General features: G+C 48.3%; 1 protein-coding gene across 1 annotated transcript; it reads right to left on the bottom strand.

The window, feature by feature from the left end:
• Positions 1-18,288: 18,288 nt before the first annotated feature.
• Vax1 (ventral anterior homeobox 1) lies at positions 18,289-22,213 on the bottom strand. Its single transcript, XM_048334914.1, has 3 exons — positions 21,946-22,213; positions 20,630-20,817; positions 18,289-18,867 (listed from the first exon to the last, which is right to left on the bottom strand). The coding sequence occupies exons 1-3, from the start codon at positions 22,184-22,186 to the stop codon at positions 18,289-18,291; spliced, it is 1,008 nt and encodes a 335-aa protein (XP_048190871.1). The 5' UTR covers positions 22,187-22,213.
• Between the last annotated feature and the right edge of the window lie 315 nt (positions 22,214-22,528).

The raw sequence follows: 22,528 nt of genomic DNA, 5'->3' as shown, positions 1-22,528 counted from the left end.
TCACCATCCGCTTGAAAATTCATCCTAGCAATGGCACCGGAAGCAGCTGTTGCTGGAAGAGAAGAGCAGCACTTCCAGGAAGCCTGGAGTTTTCCGGCCCACTCCATAAGGTGATGTCACGGGACAAGCAGAAGCCTGGAAGTCGAGTTGGGGTTCTAGCACCAACGCTGTTGCTGGAGGACACATTGTTTCCTGTGCACCCGGCCCCAGCTCAGTGTCCCTCAGGATGCACAATAGGAGGCTGGAGAAGGGCCGTGGTGTTCACCGAAGTCACCCGAGGGCTTGTGTAACCACAGATTGTGGAAGCCTGAAATGCTGACTCTGCAAGTTCCGGGAAGGCTGGAGGTGGAGGGTGGGGTGGGAGATGTTTGCACTTCTCCCCAGTTTCCTGGTGGGCCTGATGCTGCCCGCCAGTCTGAGGAAGGCTCTTTTCCATCAAGATGATCTGTAGGTACATCCTAGCTCTCATACTCTGTTAGAACTCAAGCCCCAATTCTCAACCCTTGCCCTCACACTGAGACTTAGAAATGAACCATGCAAACTCCCCCAAAGTCCTTGTCACAATCTCCTGTGAGCCCCACTTGATCCAAATGGGTAGTGTCTCTTAGGAAATGGGAACCTACAAAGTCACTGACCCGGAATCTGTCCCAACTCCAGGGAGCTAGGGAGCCTCTACCCCTGGCCTGCACCAAGCCCTAACCCCCTCTAGCACATGACTGTTCTCTTCATTCATTCCTGGTGTCTGCACCAGGACTTCCAGTGGTCTCACATTCAGTCAACAAAGCCCCTGGCTCCTCAGGTCTCTATCCTAGCTACACAATGGCTGGTGTTATATACCAAAGCCTGTTCCTCCTATCACCGACAGAGGGCCTGACCTGCTAAGAGACGAAAGAAGGCACAGTAGTACCCTAGCAGGCACTAGACCCTCACAATGCTTTAACATTTACCACACCCCTTTTTCATTAAGGCTTCAGCATCATACTCTGGAGTAGTTCTTACTGTTCTGCTTTAGAGCCAAGCAAACAAAGGCTCAGGTAGGCTTATTGATTTGGCTAAAGCCCCACAGTGGATGAGAAACAACAGGAACAATTAGAACTCAGGTCTCCTGGCTCCCAGACGCAACATCCTTCCCCTACCTCTCAATCCAAATTATGGAACAGTTCAAATGAAGCATTTTCTTTCTGACTCTCCTCTTCCTTAGCATATTAGCAAGAATGATTCATTACGAATAAGAACTCTAATTGCAGGTCTCTGAACGGAGATGTTTAATTACATAGTTACAAGTATGATTTATCATCCAGTTTTGATCGTTGACAATTCTCTTTAAAGAATTCTTTTACTCGAAAAATTAAAAAGAATATATTTTAAATCGGTTCTGAAATGCTTTGTTTTCATTCCAATGAAGAGATGACTGTTTCTTATAAGTGTCATGATTTCTAGGCAATTGGTCTAATGTTAGATAGGCATTAATTCCTGGGAGATTTATCACAATCAGCTATGAAACTACAGAGGGTTTTTTTTTTAAATCTAGAAACAGCAACTTTTTCTGGAAAAGTAACATAAATGGGAAGAAGGCCTATTCTTGGAGAATCCAACACCTTTCATCCTAACTCTCCTTCAAATGCCACTCAACAATGCTGGCAGAGCTTCAGACCATTGAGGCAAAGCAACGGAAAATGCGAGCAGTTCTCACAATAATGAAGGAGGCCCAGAAGGAGGCTGAAAAGGAGGCCAACTGAGAAAAATGACCCCAATGTTTGTAAAGACAAGATCCAAGCTGAGATTCAAGATAGGATCTCAGAGACACTGAGGAACCACTGAAGCAGGCTGGAGTAACACTGTGGTCCCGACAGGACAGGCCCGGCTTTTCCCTTCTCCCAGGCCCTCACAGGACTTGTCTTGACATCATGCATATCTTCTGTCTTCTGCATTACCAGACTCCAATATGACTTTTTCCTTATCAGAAAGGTTTGTCTCTGGTTGCAATAACACAATCTACACAACCTATAAGCTGTAGAACCAAGATTCAAAAACAAGTAGGGAATCACGTTTAGGAAGAAGCTAAGGCTGAATACCATGGCTCAAACCTATAATCCCAGATACTCAGGAGGCAAAGATTGGGAGGATGGAGATTCAAAGCCAGCCTAGCTTGGGGTGGGAGGGTGGGGTGGGGGAGATTTAGTGAAACTGCATCTCAACCAACAAGCCATATGTGAGGCTATACATCTGTCATCCCAATGACTTGAAAGGTATAGATAAGAAGATCATTGTCTAAAGCCCTGGGCTAAATGAGAGATCCTATCTGAAAATGAAGTAAAGGTACTTCAACTGGTAGAGTGCCTGCTTAGCAAATTTGAGGCTCTGAGTTCAAATCCCAGTATCAGTAATACCAAAAAAAAAAAAAAGAGTACCTAGTTCTAGAAGAAGTCACTAATCTCTCTCTGGAGGGGCTTAGTTGACTCCTCGCAGAGATATCTGAAAGGAGGAGTGGTCCAGTGAGCAGCAACTCTTTCACCATGCTCAGGGTGGCTGCTGTTCTAATAGGAGATGTGAAAACAAGAGATACAGTAGCCTAGGGCTGGGGCAGATGGGATTCAAATACTGGCTGTGCCACTGAGTCAAGCCTTATCTGGGCCTCTGTCTTCCCTCTGAAGCTAGGGCAGCAGGATTTTCATTTGTAAAGGGCTTTCTGGCAGCCTGGGACAACAATGCCCCATTCCTTGGGTAATCGAACCTACTGGGATTTCTGGGAGAATCTATTCAGAATGGTCATGTACCATCAAAGTTTACTCTCAATTTTCAGAGAATTCTTGGCAGTCCTCGCTTTAAACTAAGGTTTGTGGTCCAATATGGATTCTACATTCAGGCAGATCTGGATTAGACCTTAGTCATGCTCTCTCATATTTCTTAGGGAGAAGACTCTTACTTCTGAGCCTGATTCAGGAAAAAACATCAATAACACCTATATTGCAGTATTCTGTGAATGGAAAGTAATTATGGACAAGTGTTTGTTTTGTAGAAGTGCCCAATAAATGGTTGCTGGAGAAGAAAAGGGAATGGTAGCTGCCATCTGTCATCAGCGCTAAGGACTGTTCCCTTCCTTCCTTTCCTGTAGTAAGCAGCAGTTTCCCTGTGGGCTTCAGGTCCATAAACAGCCTTGCTGACTGTCAGAGCTGTCTTACAATCCCCTACTCTGTCAGAACTTCTAGAGATGGGGCCACTCCTTAAACTCCGAGGTCTTGGCCTCAGGTCTCTCTTTCTGTTCCCTGTCCTACAAGAACCTTCCAGAATCCCCTACTGAAATTGTGACACACATCAACCACTCACAAAAGCATTTCAGAAAGTATTTCATCTGTATTTCACTTTTCATTTTTCCTACCAGCCAACCACTGATTAAGGCCATGATCAATTACTTCCTCTAATAATCTCAACAGCCCTAACGTAATGTAATATACAGAGGTCTGAGCTTAGTTTCTAAGGTTTGCTTGAGATTGCTTCTGTCTACCCATTGTTAACTATACACAAATGGGCAAATTTTACCTCCAGGACATCTAGTGTTCTCATCTGTAGAACTGCAGAATGGAGAGAACTATAGAAGTTCAGTTGTAGAGATAATATGAAATCAAAGGAGAAGATATATATTTCTAAATTACGTGCAATATACGTTACATTCTTTGTTTGTTTGTTTTTGGCCAGTCCTGGGGCTTGGACTCAGGGCCTGAGCACTGTCCCTGGCTTCTTCGTGCTCAAGGCTAGCACTCTGCCACTTGAGCCACAGCGCCACTTCTGGCCATTTTCTGTATATGTGGTGCTGGGGAATCAAACCCAGGGCCTCATGTATAGGAGGCAAGCACTCTTGCCACTAGGCCACATCCCCAGCCCACGTTACATTCTTTATATCTATGTACTATATACATACACATACAATTTGTCTGTCTGACTATATACATATAGATGGATGGATATAAAATATAGAGTGAGCTCTACCGTGTAGCAAGTCCTTAATTGACATTGCTGTAATCCGCCACGGGCACTAAGATTGTTTCTGCATCCTAACCATGCAATAAATATGTGAGTGCAGTTATCTCTTCAAGCTACTAATTTCAATTCCTCACAGATGACATGGAAGTTTTATTTCTATCAATTTATATTTTATAACTTTTATATATAAATTTTATGTATAAATTATATAGTTGTAGTAACTGTATAATTTATATACCTATGAATTCATAACTGGGCAACAGTATGTAAGAGTTCCCTTTACTCCACATCCTCACCAAGACTTGTTAACATTTGATTTTTCAGCAATAGCCACTCTAACAGGTTTGAGGCTAATCTTTAACAAAAGTGCCAATGGCAGGGAGAGGGGAGAGGTCTTTTCAATGAATGCTGTTAAGAAAACTGATGTCAATATGGAAAAACAATAAAACTAGACTTTTACCTCATTCTAACACAAAAATAAACCCAAAATGTATTAAAGACATAAACATAAGCCATAAAAGTCTGAGAAGAAAACATAGAGTAAATCTTGACATTGAGCTGAGCAATGATTTTATGAATACAACCCTTAAAACACAAGCAATGAAAACAAAAATAAATAACAGACTATGCCCAAACAAAAAGTTTCTGCACAGCAAAGGCAATGACCAGATGATCTATTATCTAATGAAAAGAGAACTAAAACCAATTACCTAATAGAAGACCCAATATCCCAAATATGTAAGGAACTTCTATGACTCAATACCAAGGAAAAGAAACAAAAACGCTCAATACCTTTCAACACACTCAACATCAGGGAAATGCAAATCAAAGCTGTGGTAAGATCTCACCCTTATCAAAAAATGTTATTTATGGTATATTTTCATATTTATGAAATCACAAGAACTCAAAGAAGCTGTCCTAACAAAATAACTTTATCATTCAACTCAGTGAATGAATGTTGAAGTGCCTCGTGTGTATCAGACCAGGTCATGGCAATGTAAGCAATAAAAAGAAAGTCAAGAAAACAGTGATAACTCTTGACCTATTTGTTGAGATTGTGAAGTTAGGGACAATAACAAAGCACTTTACTACACTATTTATAAAGGAGTTCAGTTTGGGCACTTGTAGCTTACACTTATAATGCTAGCTACTTATAAGGCTAAGAGATGGAGGACCAGGGTCCAAGGCCAGCCAGGAAAGAAAAAGCTCATGAGACCTCTTCTTAACGAATAGCTGGAATCAGTAGCATTCCTGTCATCCTTCCTTCGTGAAAAGCATAGATTCTTTGAGGTCTCACTTGGCCTAGACACAGAGGAAGACCCTATCTCATCCACAAACAGACCCTATCACAAAACAGAGCTGGAGGCATGGCTCAGCAATAGAGCACCCATCTAGCAAGTGTGAGGCCCCCAGTTGAAAGCCCAGAATTACTAAAGAAATAAGTAAGGCAGTTTAACCAGTGCTTCTGTCTCTTAGGGAAGTCCTGGGAGAGGTGAACAGGCCTCTGATTCTCATAATTTGTGTGAGAAAAATCTTCTAACTGCAAAGAAACAATAATCCTTAGACTACTCTGGGTACTTTTTAGCTGGGGTACTATCCCTCTCCACCCTTCTTTTCCCCTGCTCTACCTGTAACTGGACAGGTAAATTCAATTCCAGGTGGAAGTCAGAGACAATCTGGGACATGGTATGCAGTCACTCTAACTTTGCACCCAGTTGATTCAAGCCAGAATGGAAGGGAGATGAGGGATTAGCACCCTTGAACTTCAATAAAGACTCCAAGGACCCTGACCTCAGGCCACCCAGCAGCTTTCTATATTCTAAAGGATTTCTACCTGATTTTGCTTATTGATGGCTGTTCCAAATGCACAAACAGTGAGGCAAAAGTTTCAATCCTCAAGCCAGGAGCCGTGGCTCATGCCTGTAATCCTAGCTACTGAGGAGGCTGAGATCTGAGAATCACAGCTCAAAGCCAGCTTGGTCAGGAAAGTCTATAAGACTCATCTCTCCAGTTAAGCACCAGAAAACCATAAGTGGCACTGTGGCTCCAAGTGGTAGAGAGCTAGTCTTGAGCAAAAGACCTCAGGGACAGTGCCCAAGCCCTGAGTACAAGCCCCACAACCAAAAAAAAAAAAAAATGTTTCAAGCTTCAGATACAGAATTGATTTTCTAGGTGCTCATGGACTTTGGCCCATTAAAAACAGGATCCATTTCAAGGACAGAGCACCTATGACAATAAGCAAAACTCAAGAGTGTTAGGAGAGCTTCAGGTGGGATTGAAGGGTTGAGGAAAACAAAGTTGAAATTGTCGTCTGTTCCCTGGCACACTGATTACTTGGGCCTCATGTTCTGTATCTTTAAAATGGGCTGTAATTTGATTGCCCACTAAACTTCTCATATAAGAATGGATGTATATAGGAGGGGTATGATTCTAATTACCAAATATTAAAGTGCCTCAGACCTAGCACATGCACGTGCTCACATACACACACACACACACAAACTAATTTTTCAGCAAATACTTATTAACACTTATTAATGAACCAGGTACTCTGTCAATGGTTGAACTAAGATGAATAATGCAGATATGATTTCTGGCCTTATAAAACATACAGAAAAATAGGGAAAGCAAGCTAATCACTGTGTTAAAGCATGGTAAGTGGATAGGACAGGAAAAGTACAGAACTCTAGAAAAGACATCTCTTCCAGATCATCTTCAGTCTAGTTTCTCAATAGAAATGACGTTGAACTGGAGGCCTGGAAGAGGACTGGAAATCCCCCACAAGCAGGACACGAGGGAGGGTGGAGGAGGAGTGGGCTAATAGTGCAACGTATTCCCGCCACTGGGAGGATTTGTATATGAGCTGAACAAAGTGTGAAAGGCGTGCAAGTCTGCACTGTAATGCATAAATGTGCAGGAGCAGAAATCGCCAAGGCTGGGTGATCGATGGCATGGAAAGTCTTGTAAGGAAGCTGAACGTACCCCATGTTCATCCCCTTAAAGCCACTGAAGAACTTTGAGCCGAGGTGGAACTAGAGCACATACACGAGAAACACCACAGGGGCTGCAATTTGAGGAGAGCACGGAGTCTCGCAGTCCTCCAGGCCTTGCAATGCGGATGCCATAGATGATGGGAGGTGGTGGGGGGGGGCATCATTGGGAACATGCAGTGAACAGCCTGTCCCCTGAGCTATGGAAGGCATTTACAAAGCCTCCTATTGTCACTCCATCTTGAGTGAGTTCTTCCCTGTCTTTTCTCATCCCTGGTGGAGAATTTTCCTCACCCAATATCTCTCCCTTCTGAGAAACAGCTGGCTAACCTGGAGGAGAATGGCTCGTGAATTATCACACAATATTGTAACCACAGGATTCTCTGAGGCTCAGAGTCACTAGGCCAGCTGGTTTAACCACACAACTAGAAGAAGAGAGCATTTTGCAATAAAATTGAGACGTTATCATCCCATCTAATGGTAAGGTCTTCCTGAGGTTATGACTCAAGTGGTAAAGTTCTTCCCTAGAAAGTACAAAGTCCTGAGTTCAACTCCAAGTACCATTAAAAAAAAAAGTAGGTTCTGTACTCAAGAGGGAGGAAAAGAAGCTCACTGCATTCTCCCATCCCAACGATGCTCATTGTTTTACACCAGGGACCATGAGTCATCTTAGAAAGCTAAGAAATCACTTTGCAATCTATGAAATAAACTATCAGAACAAACAAATTGAGCAAAGTGTCAGGTTGCAAGATGATCCTATAAAAGAGGTAACTGAACTCCCTCCTACTTAAATCCCATCTCCCATCTTCTGGAGTAGCAGGAGACTTCCCTTCCATTACTTGGCAGATTCAAGGTGGGTTTTCTGGATCTAGTGAGCCAGAAAGAATGAATTATATGAGTGAATGAATGAACAAATGAATGAATGAATGGCAAACAGGAAGAAGTGCAAGTCTATGTGTTGGTTAGGAAGACTCTTTTTTTTTTTTTTTTGGCCAGTCCTGGGCCTTGGACTCAGGGCCTGAGCACTGTCCCTGGCTTCTTCCCGCTCAAGGCTAGCACTCTGCCACTTGAGCCACAGCGCCGCTTCTGGCCGTTTTCTGTATATGTGGTGCTGGGGAATCGAACCTAGGGCCTCGTGTATCCGAGGCAGGCACTCTTGCCACTAGGCTATATCCCCAGCCCCAGGAAGACTCTTATCCTCGCTTACCACACTTAGCTACCAGATTGGCAGTTAGGCATACACCCTCCCATTAGGAGATTAAATTTTCCTCTGATGAATCTGATACCAAAGAGAAGATCTTAAAGTACTGACGTTTATCTGTGTCAAACAACCCCTCCATGCTGGGAACTGGTGGTTTATGACTATAATCTTAGCAATGCAGGAGGCTGAGATCTGGATTGTGGTTTGAAGCCAGCAGGGGCAGAAAAGTCTGTGAGACTCTTATTTCCAATTAACCAGAAAAAAAAAAGCTGAAAGTGGAGGTATGTTTGGAGTGGAGGACACCACTCTAGAGAAAAAAAAAAGGCAAACAAGAGTGTGAGACCCTAGGTACTGGCATAAAGGAGGAGGAGAAGCTGGAAAAAGAGGAAGAGGTGGATGAGAGGAGAGAAAAGGGAGGAAGGAGGAGAAAGAGGAAAATAGCCAAAAGAATTGAAAGCAGCTGCCTGGAAAGAATGAGGAAAGAGGATTACCTTTTCTTGGTAGTAAACTTTGAAAATAAATATTTTCAGATCTGAAGGAAGATTTAAAGAGATTCTGTATTTTTGCAATAACTTCAGGGAATCATGTTGTATATATTTTCAACACCAGCCATTTTAGAAGTTAGTATAGCTGAGCCTCAAATTAACAGTAGATTGCATAATCTAATTTTCAAAAATCTGTGAGCAAAACTGTAACCACATTCAACTTTTATCCGTACTTAGTAAAATTATATATATAATTATATTTTCTTCAAACCCTATAATTCTATTTACAGCAACAGTAGTTTATGCACAAAAAAAATTCAAGAATGCTATCAGAAATGTGTTTGTAAAGGAAAAAGAGGGTAACCAGGCATGGAGGCACAGACTTGAAACCCCAACACTCACGGGACTAAGGCAGGAAGACTGAGAATCTGAGGCCAGCCTGGAGTACATAGTGAACCCGTCTCAAAAAAAAAAATGGGTGAGTGGGGAGAAGAAGATAAAGAGGCAAAGGGAAAGAAAAGGAGGAAGAAGAGGAGAGGAATAGAAAGAGATGAAGGAGTTGAGCAAATATATAAATATTTAGTCAGTGAATGGCTAAAGGTGTGTGTGTGTGTGTGTGTGTGTGTGTGTGTGTGTGTGTGTGTGTTCGCGTACACGTGTGCATGACCTGGGGTTTGAACTCAGTATCTGGGTACTATCCTTGAGCATTTTTGCACAAGGCTAATGCTCTACCACTTGAGCCGCAGTTCCACTTCTGGCATTTTGGTGATTAAATGGAGATGAGTCTCACAGACTTTCCTGTCCCTACTGACTTTGAATCTCATTCCTCAGATGTCAGCCTCCTGAGTAGGTAGGATTATAGGCATGAGCCACTGGCACCCAGCTTAAATAAGTTTACTATATACTCATACTATAAAATCCTATATCAAGCCAGGTGCCAGTGGCTCACACCTGTAACCCTAGCTTCTCAGGACGATGAGATCTGAGGATCATGGCTCAAAGGCAGCCCAGGAAATGAAAGTCCATGAGACTCTTATTTCCAATTAACCACCAGAAAATCAGAAGTGGCACCGTGGCTCAAGTGGTAGAGTGCTAGCCTTGAGCTGAAGAGCTAGGGACAGTGCCCAGGCCCAGAGTTCAAGCTTCATGAATCATACACACACACACAAATTCTATATCAACTTTAATGGAATCATACTTCTGTGAGCAGTGATGTAACAAGATCTCGAGACTCACTATTAAATAAGAAAGTCAGAAAATAACATGCATAGTGTAAACTTATGTGAAACAAGAACATTAAACCAAGTGGGATGTGTGTATGCAAATGTATAAACATATCCTAGAAACATCAGACTGTTGTAAATCTATCTCATTCATTCACCAACTTGCTATTCCGCGTCCTGTAGTCCCTATCCAACAGCTCAGTGAACTTTCAAAAAAAGATTGTAGAAAGCCTCCTAATAAAGGGCTAGAGATCTTTATTCTGTAAAGAAAGAGAAGGTTTCCAGCAGGCCAGCAAGGATGGAATGAATGCTGAATTACAGGCTCACAGAGGTGCACAGGGGAGAAAGGTGGAGAGCAGACAGATGCTGGGGTCTGGAATTAAGCTGCAAGTGGGGAGAATAGAAGCCAGGCAAGGCGGAGATATCTGTGGGTCCTCCAGCCTTACATTCTGTGCCTCTGCTGGAGGCACAGCTACCTCTCTGGACTCAAACCAACACTGCCTTGGGCACCCCGCCAAACCAGTCAGGTTCCACATCTCATTTCGTGTTTGACCCCAAAGAGATGGTTTCAAAGTTCTCCTTGGGCCTAATCTGGAAATCAATACCATCACCAGTCACCTCCAATCTGATATTAATATAGGCCGACTTTATCTCAGCAAAGTGCCTTGAACCCACCGTCCTTCTTCCTCTCTACTGCCTAGGTCCCACTGATCCAGCACCACCACCACTATACCTTCTCTTGTCCCTGTGGAGTAGACTCACTAGTGGGTCTCTACCTCCAAATCCTGGATTGCTTTCCCTGGACTTTGCTCTGAACAGTCAGACATCTTGCAATAAGAACTACAATGACTCCATGATCTCCATGGGAGAACTTTTCGGTGACCCCCGCAGCATCCTTGATCTAAATGTGGTTGCATTGGTATTCCAGGTCCTGCCTCTTCTCCCACTGTTTGCTCTCAGTCATCCAAGGCTCTAGATCCTCAGGGATTTCTCCCCATATCCATGACTAGCACACTCTTCCCCATACCATTTCAGTCAAGATGGCTTCCCCAAGAAGCAAGGAGGATTGCCAGAGAGTTCATCTAGTTCCACACTTGTGGGAAGAAGATCAAAGAAAGCAATGCTGGATGGAAGGAGAAGTCAAACTGCAGTGGATCCTCCACAGAAATCTCAGTCAATCCTTCAGGGAGTTTGGGAGATGGAATGACCTTGAAAAGCTTATGTTGAGACTCAGAGACCAGGGGTCTGGGGTCTCTATATCAGTCCTTAGTAGCCATGCTGGGAAAGGGGACATGATTTGAGCAAAATGGTTCTCTTCAAATGAGACAGTGCCCCCAAACTGATAGCTAAGAGCTGCAGCTGAAGTCTGTGGGTTGTCACTAAAACAGCAATTTCTCATTTGGGGTCAAAATGCTGTGTTTAGATTGGCTGTGGTACCCATGCTAAAGGAAGAAGTAAATCCATTATGAGTGGCTCAAACACTCTCCAAGTACTTCCTCAGAAATGGTTGGCTTTTAGGTCAATTCTTTTATTCTACAGATGGGGAAACGCACCCAGAGCCTCAAATCATCAGCTACCACATTGACAATCCTATAATGAATAGCTAATATTTGAGTGGACACTTTATACTAGACTTATACTTAGATGCTTTATGTTCACTGACCAATGAAATATTCATGACAGTTCTATGAGGTAAGAATCATTATTGTTTTCATTCCACATGAAGGGATCAGGCTTAGAGCAGGTGTCTGAATACTATTAAGTACTAGATCTGAGCCCACAACTATTAACCATGGAGATGACTTGCTTTTCCTCTGTGGACCAAACCAGAATATTCAGCTTTATGAGTCTCAAGGATTGTGTGTGTGTATGTATGTGTGTGTGTGTGTGTGTGTGTGTGTGTATGAGTATTGCTGCTATTTCTTACAAACTTTTCATATAAATTTTCATCTGAAGTTTTACATGAAAAAAAACCCTCAAGAATATATGATACCAGTCAGGAGCTAGTGGTTCATGTCTATATCTTAGCTTCTCAGGAGACTGAGATCTGGAGGATGGAGATTTGAAGCCACTTGGGGCCTCAAAGTCTCTGGGACTCCATCTCCAATTAACCAGTAAAATGTCAGGCTAGAGGCCTGACTCAAGATGTAGAATACCAGCAGTCAAGCCCATGAGTTCAAGCCTTGATACCAGCATAAAACAAAAAAAGCATAGATGGTACATAAATTATGTGATTGATTCCTAACAATGGGTACAGCACTATCAGGTAGGGCACAATACTTTCTGTTTTCAAGGTAAGAGGAAGGGCTGGGATGTAGCTCAGCAGTACAGTGCTCACCTGCCATGATTGAAGCCCTAGGTTTGATTGCCCCACAGCCCCAATAAGTAAGTGTGCTTTGAAACCAGCCACCAGTACCTTCTGCTTATAATCCTAGTGACCCAACAAGTTGAGATCTGACAATGCAGTTCAAAGCCAATGTAGGGGGCTAGGATGTAGCTCAGTGGCAAAGCGCTTGCCTAGCAAGTGCAACATCCTGAGTTCGATCCCCAGTACCAAAAAAGAAAAGACAAAAAATACAGTTAAAAAAAACCCCAGCCAAAGCCAATGTAGGCAGGAAAGCCCACAAGACTCTTATCTCCAATTAAAAGTAGCCCAAAGCTGAAAGTGGAGGTGTGGCTCAAACGATAGAGTGCCATCCTTGAGCAGAAAAAGCTAAGGGACAGCGACCAGGCCCCAAGTTTAAGTCCCAGACCAACCAAAAGCAAATTAACTAATAATAATAAATCAAAACATACTTCCAGACAGGAAAAAAATGCTTTCTATCAATGATTAGTCAGAGACTACCAAGTAGTTTTCAGCTTCTGTGTGTGCTCCACGCCAGGTTCTCTGGCGCTGGTTGGTGATCCTGCTCCTTCCACAGTGTCCTGTCCCTCCAACAGCGCTAAACTAAAGTTTCAGCCAGGGGGTGAATCTGAGTGCCTTTTGGCAAACCTGGGTTCACTTCCTGCTCTCTCCAAGTACCCAACCTGAAAAAGAGCAGCAGCAGGCCCAACAAGATGGCCCAGGGGAGTTTATAAAAGGCTTTCACTGAAGTCTGCAAACCCACCAAAGTTGCTCCCTCTTCCATTTCCTGCTCCATCAAAATGAAAACAAGTTCAAGTAAAAAGACTGTGAAATGTAAAGATTTCCAGGTGTAAAAGTGGTGTTAGATTACAGTAGTATGCTGTGGTCCAAGAAACCCTAAACGGTGTCAGAAAAAATAGATTAATTTTGTTTAACAAACATTCATTGTATTTGTACCAGAGGCCAGGCCCTGGGCCAGATGCCAGGGACTGCCCTACTTAGAAGGTTTGTCATTTAAAGCAGTGCCTCTCAAATGTTAGTGATAAAAAGAATCACATTGGAAAGTTGTTTAAAATGTTCTTTCCAAAACTCCAACCCCAACGATTCTGGTTCTTCTGGTAGAACTAAAACTAAGGAAGCTATACTTTAACCAGTCCCCAGATGATCTGAGGCAGATGGTTTTTAGGCTGTATCTTGATGAACCTTGAAGAAACTTGACCTAGTAAATATTGACGTTCTTCTTAGCTGTTTAATGAAGTCCCTTAAACTCGGGATGCCAGTGGGTGGCAGAGATATATCATTTCTAAATCCTTCAGGGAAACTTAGAGAAGCTTCTAGAGAAGTTTTCTGTGGACCAACACCATCAGGAAGATACTAGCCAGGGAAGGACTGTTTCAGCAAATGGCTTAAAAGAGAAGCAAAAAAAAAAAGGCTTTCATTGTAACAATTGAAATGTGCATGTGTGTAAAATTCAACTTGTATACTCAAGCCTCATGTGCTTTACTGATATATAGATGTTTATCGTGGGTATTATAACTCCATTTTTTTTAATGTTAAGGAAGTGTAAGAACAAAGTCTGCAAAGGGTTTAGAGATGCCATAATAGCAGAGCGAGCACTGGAGGCTTATACCTACAATTCTAGCACCTCAGGAAGCAGAGGTCTGAGGATTGTGGTTTAAGGACAATTTGGACCAAAAAAAAATCTATAAGATTCTTTTTTTTTCTAATTTTTATTATCAAACTGATTATAAGATACTTATGTCCAGCGGACCAGCCAAAGGCTAGAAGTGGAGGCATGGCTCAAACACTAGCCTTGAGCAGGAAAAGCTAAGCCAGAGCATGAGGCCCTGAGTTCAAGCACCAGTACCTGCACCAATAAATAAATACATAAATAAATAAAAATAACAGATATTATTGTAGAGGAACATAGAGGAAAGAGCTGGGATATTGGCTACTAGCTGGTAAGAAAACGGAAATCAGAAGAAATTCAAACCCCTAAGAAAACGGAAATCAGAAGAAATTCAAACCCCTCACCAAGGAAGCATAGAAAGAGGGCTAGCAGGGGCTGGCTGGGGCTGTCGATCATAAAGAGCACTTGCCTATCTGGGGAAGGCCTGAGTTCAATCCTCTGCACTGCAAATACTTACATACATATGTACATACATACATACATACATACATACAATGAGCATTGAAAATGGAAGTCAACAGACACGAATATAAATGAGTTGGAGTTCAGGTAGCTTGAGTCCTCTCACCGACAGACTGGGAAGAGAAAGAAAGAAGACCCACAGAGAGAGAGGGAAGGAAGGGAAATGACTGGTAGGGGAGGGCTTGGCCCTAGGGAGAGCTTATCATCTGTGGGCCTGACGTGCCACGTGGTTTTGAGCAAGACATTCGCTCCAATCCTGTCTGCAGATCTTTAAAATGGGGTTGGACCTCCCAAAGCTACCATTATGAATCAAAGAATGGCATGTGTGAGATGCTATTTGTAAACCAAAAAGAGTTGCCTAAATGCTGCTCATTAGGAGCAGACTGTGGCTCAGGGTTAAGCCCAGGGTGGATCTGTGCATATGGCCCAGTCCAGCTCCCCAAGCCGCATCCCACCTCCTTCTCCAACTTGACCACCAAACAAACCCATAGGGCTTTGCTGAAAGGTTTTCTTCCCTTTTCTTTTCTGCTCTCAAACAACTTGGTTGTTGCTTTGTGCAGCCCGGCATCTGTGATTCTTCTGAGCCCACCCACCCCGCAGCTGTTGCGAAGACTCCCAGGAGCTCCCCCACCTTCCCCTAGGCCCAGCCAGCCATGGCCACCGGAACCACCTGCCTCCTCCCTCCCCAGCCAGCGAGTCTCTAGTTGGGGTCCAGAGGCCTCCCCAGAGGTTTCCAGAAACCAAGGGAGCTTGCTGGAAGCCCTTGGGAAAACAACCCCAAGCACTAAAATCAAATGAATTGTCTACAAATGTTTTTTTAATTAAAACGGTGATTCTTTTTTCCGGGCAGAAGAGGCTCTTTAAGAACAATTGCACGGCCTGAGTGGCAGGCTAGGAGCTCAGCAGTTCTGCCCAATGCCAGGGGAGGAACCCGAGGTGAGAGCTGAGAGGAGACAGGTGGAGGAAGAAAGCCAAGAAAGCCAGAGGGAAGCTTGGGGGTGGGGGGGAGAGCTGGAAGAATTTGCTAGGTGATCTTTTAGGATGTCCTGGGAGTGGAGGCTGGGCTTCTGGAGAACCCCAAAGCTGGGATTTTTGTGTTGCTTTTTGTTATGTAAAATTATGCCAACTTCTCTCCACACACACACCCCTTTGCCTCCCACTTCTCCCTTCCTGGAGGGTTCCAGCCACCAGCCTTGCAAGTGGAGTCAGAGCCACCCACAGCCTGGGCCCTGGTACAACAGGGACAAGAGGGGGGAAGGAATCTCAAAATCTAAGTGTGTGTGTGTGTGTGTGTGTGCTGTGAATGCTTGCGACAGAGAGGGAGGAGAAGAGAGGAAGCTAGGGAGGAGTAGGGAGGAGGAGGACAGGAAGGGAAAAAAGCCTGGAAGGAAAAAGGAAAAAAAAGCGAACCCCGTAAAACTGACGAATCTGCAGTGACTTTGAAAAACTAAAGTGTGTGGGTGGCTGCCCAGCTCACAGCCAAACCTAGAACTCCGGGCAAAGGTCCTCTGGGTGCCCCAACTCACTTTAGGTACCTCACTGCCCACACTTCCTTTCAGGAAGCTTTAAACTGGGGGTACACAGCAGCGGAGTGGGAAAATGTGAGGAGCCTGGCTTGTGCGGGTGCTGCAAGGAAACTTCCCCCACAAATCCAGATGTGCAGATGCTGCTGGAAAAGCCCAGCGCTGTGGCCACCATCCCTGCTATGGCCCAGGGCTTCCCCACAATCCTATCTGCAGAGTCTCCATCCCAAACCACACTATGCCTTAGGTCCTGGGGCCAGGAACAGGGCGATGTCAGCCCCATACCCCCACCCCCACCCCATTATAACATCTTTCATGCATTTGCTTCCTTCAAAGAGACTTGTCCTAAGTTACAAGAAAATCTTGTTTGTGTCGGGGCCCCTTGATTGCACAAACCCCCAAACTTACATGTTGCTGAGGAACTCTAGAAACGGAGTGCGTTAGATATTCAGAGATAACTTCTAAAGTAAACAAGTTGAAACGTCGAGTGGCAAGTCAAAGGGGAAGGCCTGAGACACCTGAGGACAGGCAGAGACAATCAGAGAAATGGACCAGATCCTCAGAGCCAGGTGTCCTGGCCTGTCAGGGAACCTAATGCACCCCAAACCTCACCCCAGGAGCTCACAGAATCAGGCCGAAGGGCCCTCCCCGGCACCCTGTTCCCAGGAACTCCGGGCCCACACTCTTTGCTGGATCTTCTTTTTTGCTTTTGGATTTTTTTAATCCTTCAAATATAAGACAAAATTACATCTCGTTTATCTTCATAGATATATATATTTCACTCTCACCACATAAATACAAAACATTCAAATATCCAAAACATTCAGAACAAAGTTAGTAGCCATGATTCAGTGACGCCTACCCGCGTGTGAATCGTTATTTTCTTCACTATTTGCCTAAAAAAAAGGGGGGGGGGAATAAAGGAAAAAATAAGAGCTTCCGACGTAAATAATTTACAATAAAGTTACTATTTGAAAAATGTTTTGCGCTCGCTTCGGATGGACAGATACATTCTAAACACTGTGGCCCCTCGCGGCCTGGGTCTGTGATTTTGGTTCGAACATGGGGGACCGCGGCATAAAGTTCTCATGTAATCCAGTTGAAACCCTGGACTTGGGGAGTGAAGATCTCTTTCCTACCTACCAGCCAGACAGGTAGCCAGCGTCCCGACTGCAGCCCTCCCCTTCCCTTCTGCAAAAACGGCTCGTGGTAAACCCAGGCATCTCCTGCGAGCTTGAAAGCAAGCGATTGTGAACCTGGGAGGTTTCGAAGAGGAGGCCATGCGTGTGGATTCGTTTCCATCTTGCCCCTGGGCCACGCGCGTCTAGGAGACGTGGGGCCAAGCACCCACGCCCCGCTCGCTCGCTGCCCCAGCTGGGGACTGTCGCCAGCCACCTCACTTCTCTCTGGGAGGAGCTGGAAGCAAAAGGCTGCCTCCCAAACAGCCTTGGAGAAAAGATGCTGAATACTCTTTCACTAACGACCTTGGCCTTTTCCTCTGCTTTTCCCTCTTTTAATTCTGAAGTCACAACATCTAGAACTTTCATTTTGCATTGCCCAGGCGTGCATTCTCTAATCTTTCTTACACCTTCCAAACTCCACTGTTTAAAAAAAAACAAAAACCAACAAACAAACCCACTCAGGGTTTCTACAGTAATTAATACTCTTTATTGCTGATTAGATCATCTTTATTACCACCATTGCCCTGCTATGATGTTCTCGTTTATCATTTCCTGGAGGATTGGTTTTTACCCTCTAGAGGCGGACACTGGGCAGGATTTGCCCGGCCCAGGGAAGTTGGAAATAGATTGAGGTCCGCCAAGAGGGACCCAGGGTCTCCGAAAAGCCCCTGGTATCTCTGGCAAGAGGAAGGACTGTCTCTTCCTTCTTGATCTAAAGAAACCTGCCTTTTCGGGTCCCGGGGAACCGCGTGCCGCGTTCCTCTTTCAAATATTCCTTGGAAGGATCCCCAGCGAGCGCGCAGGCCCGGGGGAGCGCTGGCGTCCCGGACGCGCGGAGGCTTTACAGCCGGTCTTTTTCTCTCTCCAGGGCTGGGCATTGCTTGGGGTGTCAGGTTGGCTAATTCCAGCATTTCCCCCCAATTCTTTGGATTGCTCCAGGATCGAGAAGGAAGTTGGGGGAGAAGGCAGGGGCTGGGGGCGGGGGGGGGGGAGTGGGGGGAAGCACGGAGGTCAGGTCGAGGGAGAGGAAAAGAGCTCGAGTAAAATGAGATGGGGAGCCGGAGCCTCGTGGCACAGGACGGGGCTGTCAGGGGGGCCTAGCGGGAGCCAGGAGGCCACGGTACAATCCCTGCACGCCTAACGCGCGTGAGTCCATAAATATCACCACAATAGATACTATAAATATAAATACAGGGAAACACTTAAAGTCAGTCCAGCGCTTTTTTCTCGGCCCCTTCTTTATTGTTGGTCCGGGAGTAAGGCTCGAAGGCCGAGGAGCTCAGGTAGCGGGCTGAGAGTTCCTGCAAATTTCCGGCTAGCGAACCGGCCATTGTCAACGGGGCGGAGGACAGGCGGCTGGCGACGGAGCCCAGCAGGGAGGGCACGGGCAAGCTGAAGAGGCCGTGGGCCGCGGGCGCCGCTCCCGCGTGCAGTCCCCCCGGCCCGGCGGGCCCGGGGCCCGGAGCGCCGCCCACGGCGGGCGGATGTTGAGACGCGGCGCCCGTGGGGCCCGGGGCGGTGGCGGCCGCGGCCGCAGCAGCCGAGCCCGCCGCGGCGCCCGCACCCAGCGCGGGGAGGCTGGGCCCGCGCAGCGCCGAGCCCAGCGCGCCCGTGGCGCAGGGCGGCAGCAGCGCGGGCAGCCCGGGCGGCGACAGCAGGCGCCCCTGCTCCAGCAGCCGCAGGACGCTGCACGTGGCCGCCGTCTCCGACACCACCGAGCGCAGCTCCGAGTCCTTGCCCTGGTCCTTCTTCTGCTTGGTGCGGCGGTTCTGGAACCAGACCTTCACCTGCTCGCAGGGGCGCGGGGAGGGTGGCCAGACAGGGGCAGGAAAGACGGGCGTCAGCCACAGCGGGTTCCTGGGGCGCCCCCGCCCTGCACCCCAGCCCCAGCCTCCGCCCCACCCCGCCGCCCTGGGCGGGCTTCGGACCGGCCGGCCGGGCGGGGAAGCCCGGGGACCGCCGCTAGGGGACCCCGCTCCACTGGGCTGCTCTTCCGGGTGACAGGAGCAGGCCGGGCCCCGGTTACCAAAACAATAAAAGCGAACATCGAGCTAACGGGAGGGAGGACCGGAAGGATCTCACGAGACCCGACCCACAGACGGGTGAATCAGCGCCACCCCGGACCCCAAAGTTCCTTCCTAGGGAGGGTGCCAGCCTGGAGCCGGCGGGGCCAGAAGCTGGGTGGGTGGTTTTGAGCTTCCCTGGGTCTACGCCCCTGGCTCGTGGCGCTCAAACTTAGTCCCAGAAGCGCTACTTCTGGGGCAGGCTGGCCCGTTAGGTTAAGACTTGAACACCCACCCCACCCCCAAAACAGGCGGCCAGCAGGGAAGGTGGCTGCAGCCAGAATAACTGACGCAGGATGGACTTTACAGGCCCAGCTTTGGAGAATGCTCTCCACCAACGGCATTGGAGGGTCTGAGTGGTACTTTTAATTCACGCATCTGCTGCTCTCCGTCAGGAACTTCGGAATCATGGGAGGAAGACAAGGGACTGGAGCAGACTAAACACCACTCTCCAACAACCTCTTCTCTCACTTCCTCCTACCCCCACCACCTCTTCTAGCCTAGGAATAACCTAGTATCGCAGCTATGTGGCAAAAAAAAAAAAATTCTGTCTCGATTTGGGAGAACTAAGAGGGTGCTAACAAAATAGGGATTTCTATTTTGCCAATTCAAACTGAAAAATAACCTCCCATCTGTTCTGTCCTTGGTCTTCAGCTACCGTGTAGCCTCGATTTCAGGCCTCACCTCCCCCCTCCCACACACACCTGCTTGAAGCTCAGCACAGGGACACTAGTCCTCAGTAAGAAGACTGCCTTGCCTAGCCCAAGTTGGTATGTCCTGGTTAGCCCCCAGAGGGCTTCCACAGAGTAAAACTCCTAGCCCTATGGTGACTCTGGGCCCATGTCTTACATGCCTAGGTCCAGGAGCATCATATGGATTGAATGTAGGGAGAGGATGAAAAGCACAATCTGGGTCTCAAGATCTCAAGTCTTCTACCCCCATACCTTACACCACTGACAGAGAGAATGGGGCTTCTTGGGACCCCAGACTTGAGGGAACTCAAAGCTGGATGGGCCAGCCAGATATTCACAGGCAAGCTGATCTGTGGGGTTGTCTCTACCTTTCTGATCCCACTTCCTGCAGAATGGGCCTGGCTGCTGTGGAATACTGAGAACCTCCAGGGGGAACGGTACCAGGCATCTCGCCAGCATGAGGCGCCCACCCCCTAAACCATTGCTCTGTAGAGATGAAACTATCCAAAAATTCTCAGGCCTGGAAAATAATCCCACAAAGATAGCATTTGGGGTTTCCAGGCCAAAGAGTGCAGAGCTTGGGCTCCAAAGGGCTTGGGGATGTGGATGGGAAAAGGGCGACTTGTGGAAAGTAGGGAAGCTTTGGGCCTTCCCTGTGCCCTGACCCACACCCTCCAACGCCTCTGCTCCCCCTGGGAGGCTGGGTTCCAAGCCAGGTTTGGCAAGGAGAAAGAACAAGCTGGGTGGAGAACGAGGATGGTGCAGGGCGTGTGCGCAGCCCGGCTGCCTGGTACCTGCGTCTCGGAGAGGTTGAGCTGGCGCGCGAGCTCGGTCCGCTCTCGGCCCACCACGTATTGGCAGCGCTGGAACTCCATCTCCAGCCGGTACAGCTGCTCAGCGGTGAAGGACGTGCGCGTCCTCTTGGGCCGGTCCAGGTCCAAACCCTTGGGCAAGATGATCTCTCGGATGGACCCCTTGGCATCTAGGGAAAGGGAAATGTCAGCCACCTGAATTCTCCCAGTCTCCCTTCATCTCCTTTGCACCGGCTGGGCTTGGGTACACCGTCTCAAGCAGGCAGCCCAGGGGGTGGACAGTGGAGAGGCAAAGACACGGGGTGTGTTGGGGAGAGGTAAGGGGCCTAACTTCCCACACACCGCTGACTACAGGAGACTTGCTCTTTGCAGACCCTTTGGCGAGGGGAGAAAGAAATACATCCATTTCTTCAGGCCTAGGGGGACTGGGCTGGGAGACCCTGGTCCCTCGGAGACTGGGAGCGTCCTTACTGCCCAGTCCTGCCCTGCGGCTCCCAGACTGTTAAGCATCCTGCACCCCCCTCGGTTCCCGCACCCACCCCGAGTCTCCGGCCCGAGTCCGGCGGGCACTAGGAGGAGGGACGGAATCCCGGGCGACAGGGCCTGGCTCTGTGCGGGTAGGGGCGGCGCCGGCCAGTGCCAGGCCTCCCCACCGCCGCTGCCGCCGGAGCCGAGCGCACGCGGCGCCCCTCGTAAGGCCGGTGGAGCCGAGCAGTCAGGCGGCTCGCCGCCGCTCCGCAACCCGGCTCGGCCGCTTTGAGCCGCGGCGGCCTGGCCTGGAGCGCAGCGCCTGGGCCCTTGGCCCTGCGCGCCCACTGGCCCGGGAGGGTGATCGGCTGCTGCCCTCCCTCGCCCCGTGCTCCCTTGGGTGCTCTCAGCCCGCCAGGGCGCAGAGCCCGCTGGCTGGCTCCCCCGCCTGTCTTCCCGGGCTAGGGCGCGTCTAGACCCTCTCGGAGGTCCCCTGTCCTTTCCCAGGTCGGAGGCTGGAGCTCGGTGGCCGGGCCCACCCCGCAGTCCCTGGACTTGCCCCGCAGCCGGGGCCCCTCGGCGCTGGGGTGGACGACCCAGGTGTCTGGAGAGCACACGCGGGTGAGCTCCAGCCTCAAGTCCCCTGCGATCGCCGGGACCCGGGATGGGGAAGGGAGAAGGTGCGGGGGAGGGGGGGGGGGCGGGGAAGCAACTTTCTCCGAAGTACCAGGTAGCACCTAGCACCCCTCCCCGTGCGCCGGGGTCCGCGCGCAGCCCGGGCCGTGGAGTGGCCCCCAAAGGACGCGCCCCGCAGCCCTGCCCATCCCTACCTCGGACCAGGATCCGGCGGCAGTAATCCGGGTCGCCGGCCGAATTGGATTTACTTTTGTTACAATCTTCGGCCGCGCCGGACGCCGAAAAGGCGCCCTGCGGCTCCTTGAGGAAGGCGGCGGGGAGGTTCCCCTCCGCGCCCTTGATCTCCCGGCTCTCCTTGTGCGCGTTCTTGGACACCCGGGCGGCCTCGGTGTCCGAGTGGCACCGGACGTCCATTTTGTCTGGTTTCCCGAACATAGGCAAAACAACACACAGACACACACAAAAAGGGGAAGAAAAAAAAAAAAAGGACAAAGGAGGAAGGAGAAGGGAGGGGAAAAAAAAAAAAGGCGAAGGGGGACAAAACCCCTACAACGCAGCCCTTGAGCTCAGTCGGGCGGGAGGCAAAAGGCAACGCAAGGTTCCCGCAGCCCCGGGCGGGCGGGTCAGCGGCGGCGGGAGAGGGGCGCGCCGCGCGGCGGCGGCGGCGGCGGCGGCGAGGCGGCGGCGGGTCTGGTCCCGGATCCCGGCGGAGCCGCGCGGCGAGGCCGCCTGGTCAGCGCCCGTGTCCTCGGAGCACGTCCAATGTCCCCAGCCTGG

The sequence above is a fragment of the Perognathus longimembris genome, chromosome 2, assembly GCF_023159225.1.
Source record: "Perognathus longimembris pacificus isolate PPM17 chromosome 2, ASM2315922v1, whole genome shotgun sequence".
Classification (NCBI taxonomy): Eukaryota; Metazoa; Chordata; class Mammalia; order Rodentia; family Heteromyidae; genus Perognathus; species Perognathus longimembris.
This window is presented reverse-complemented; position numbering and strand designations above follow the sequence as displayed.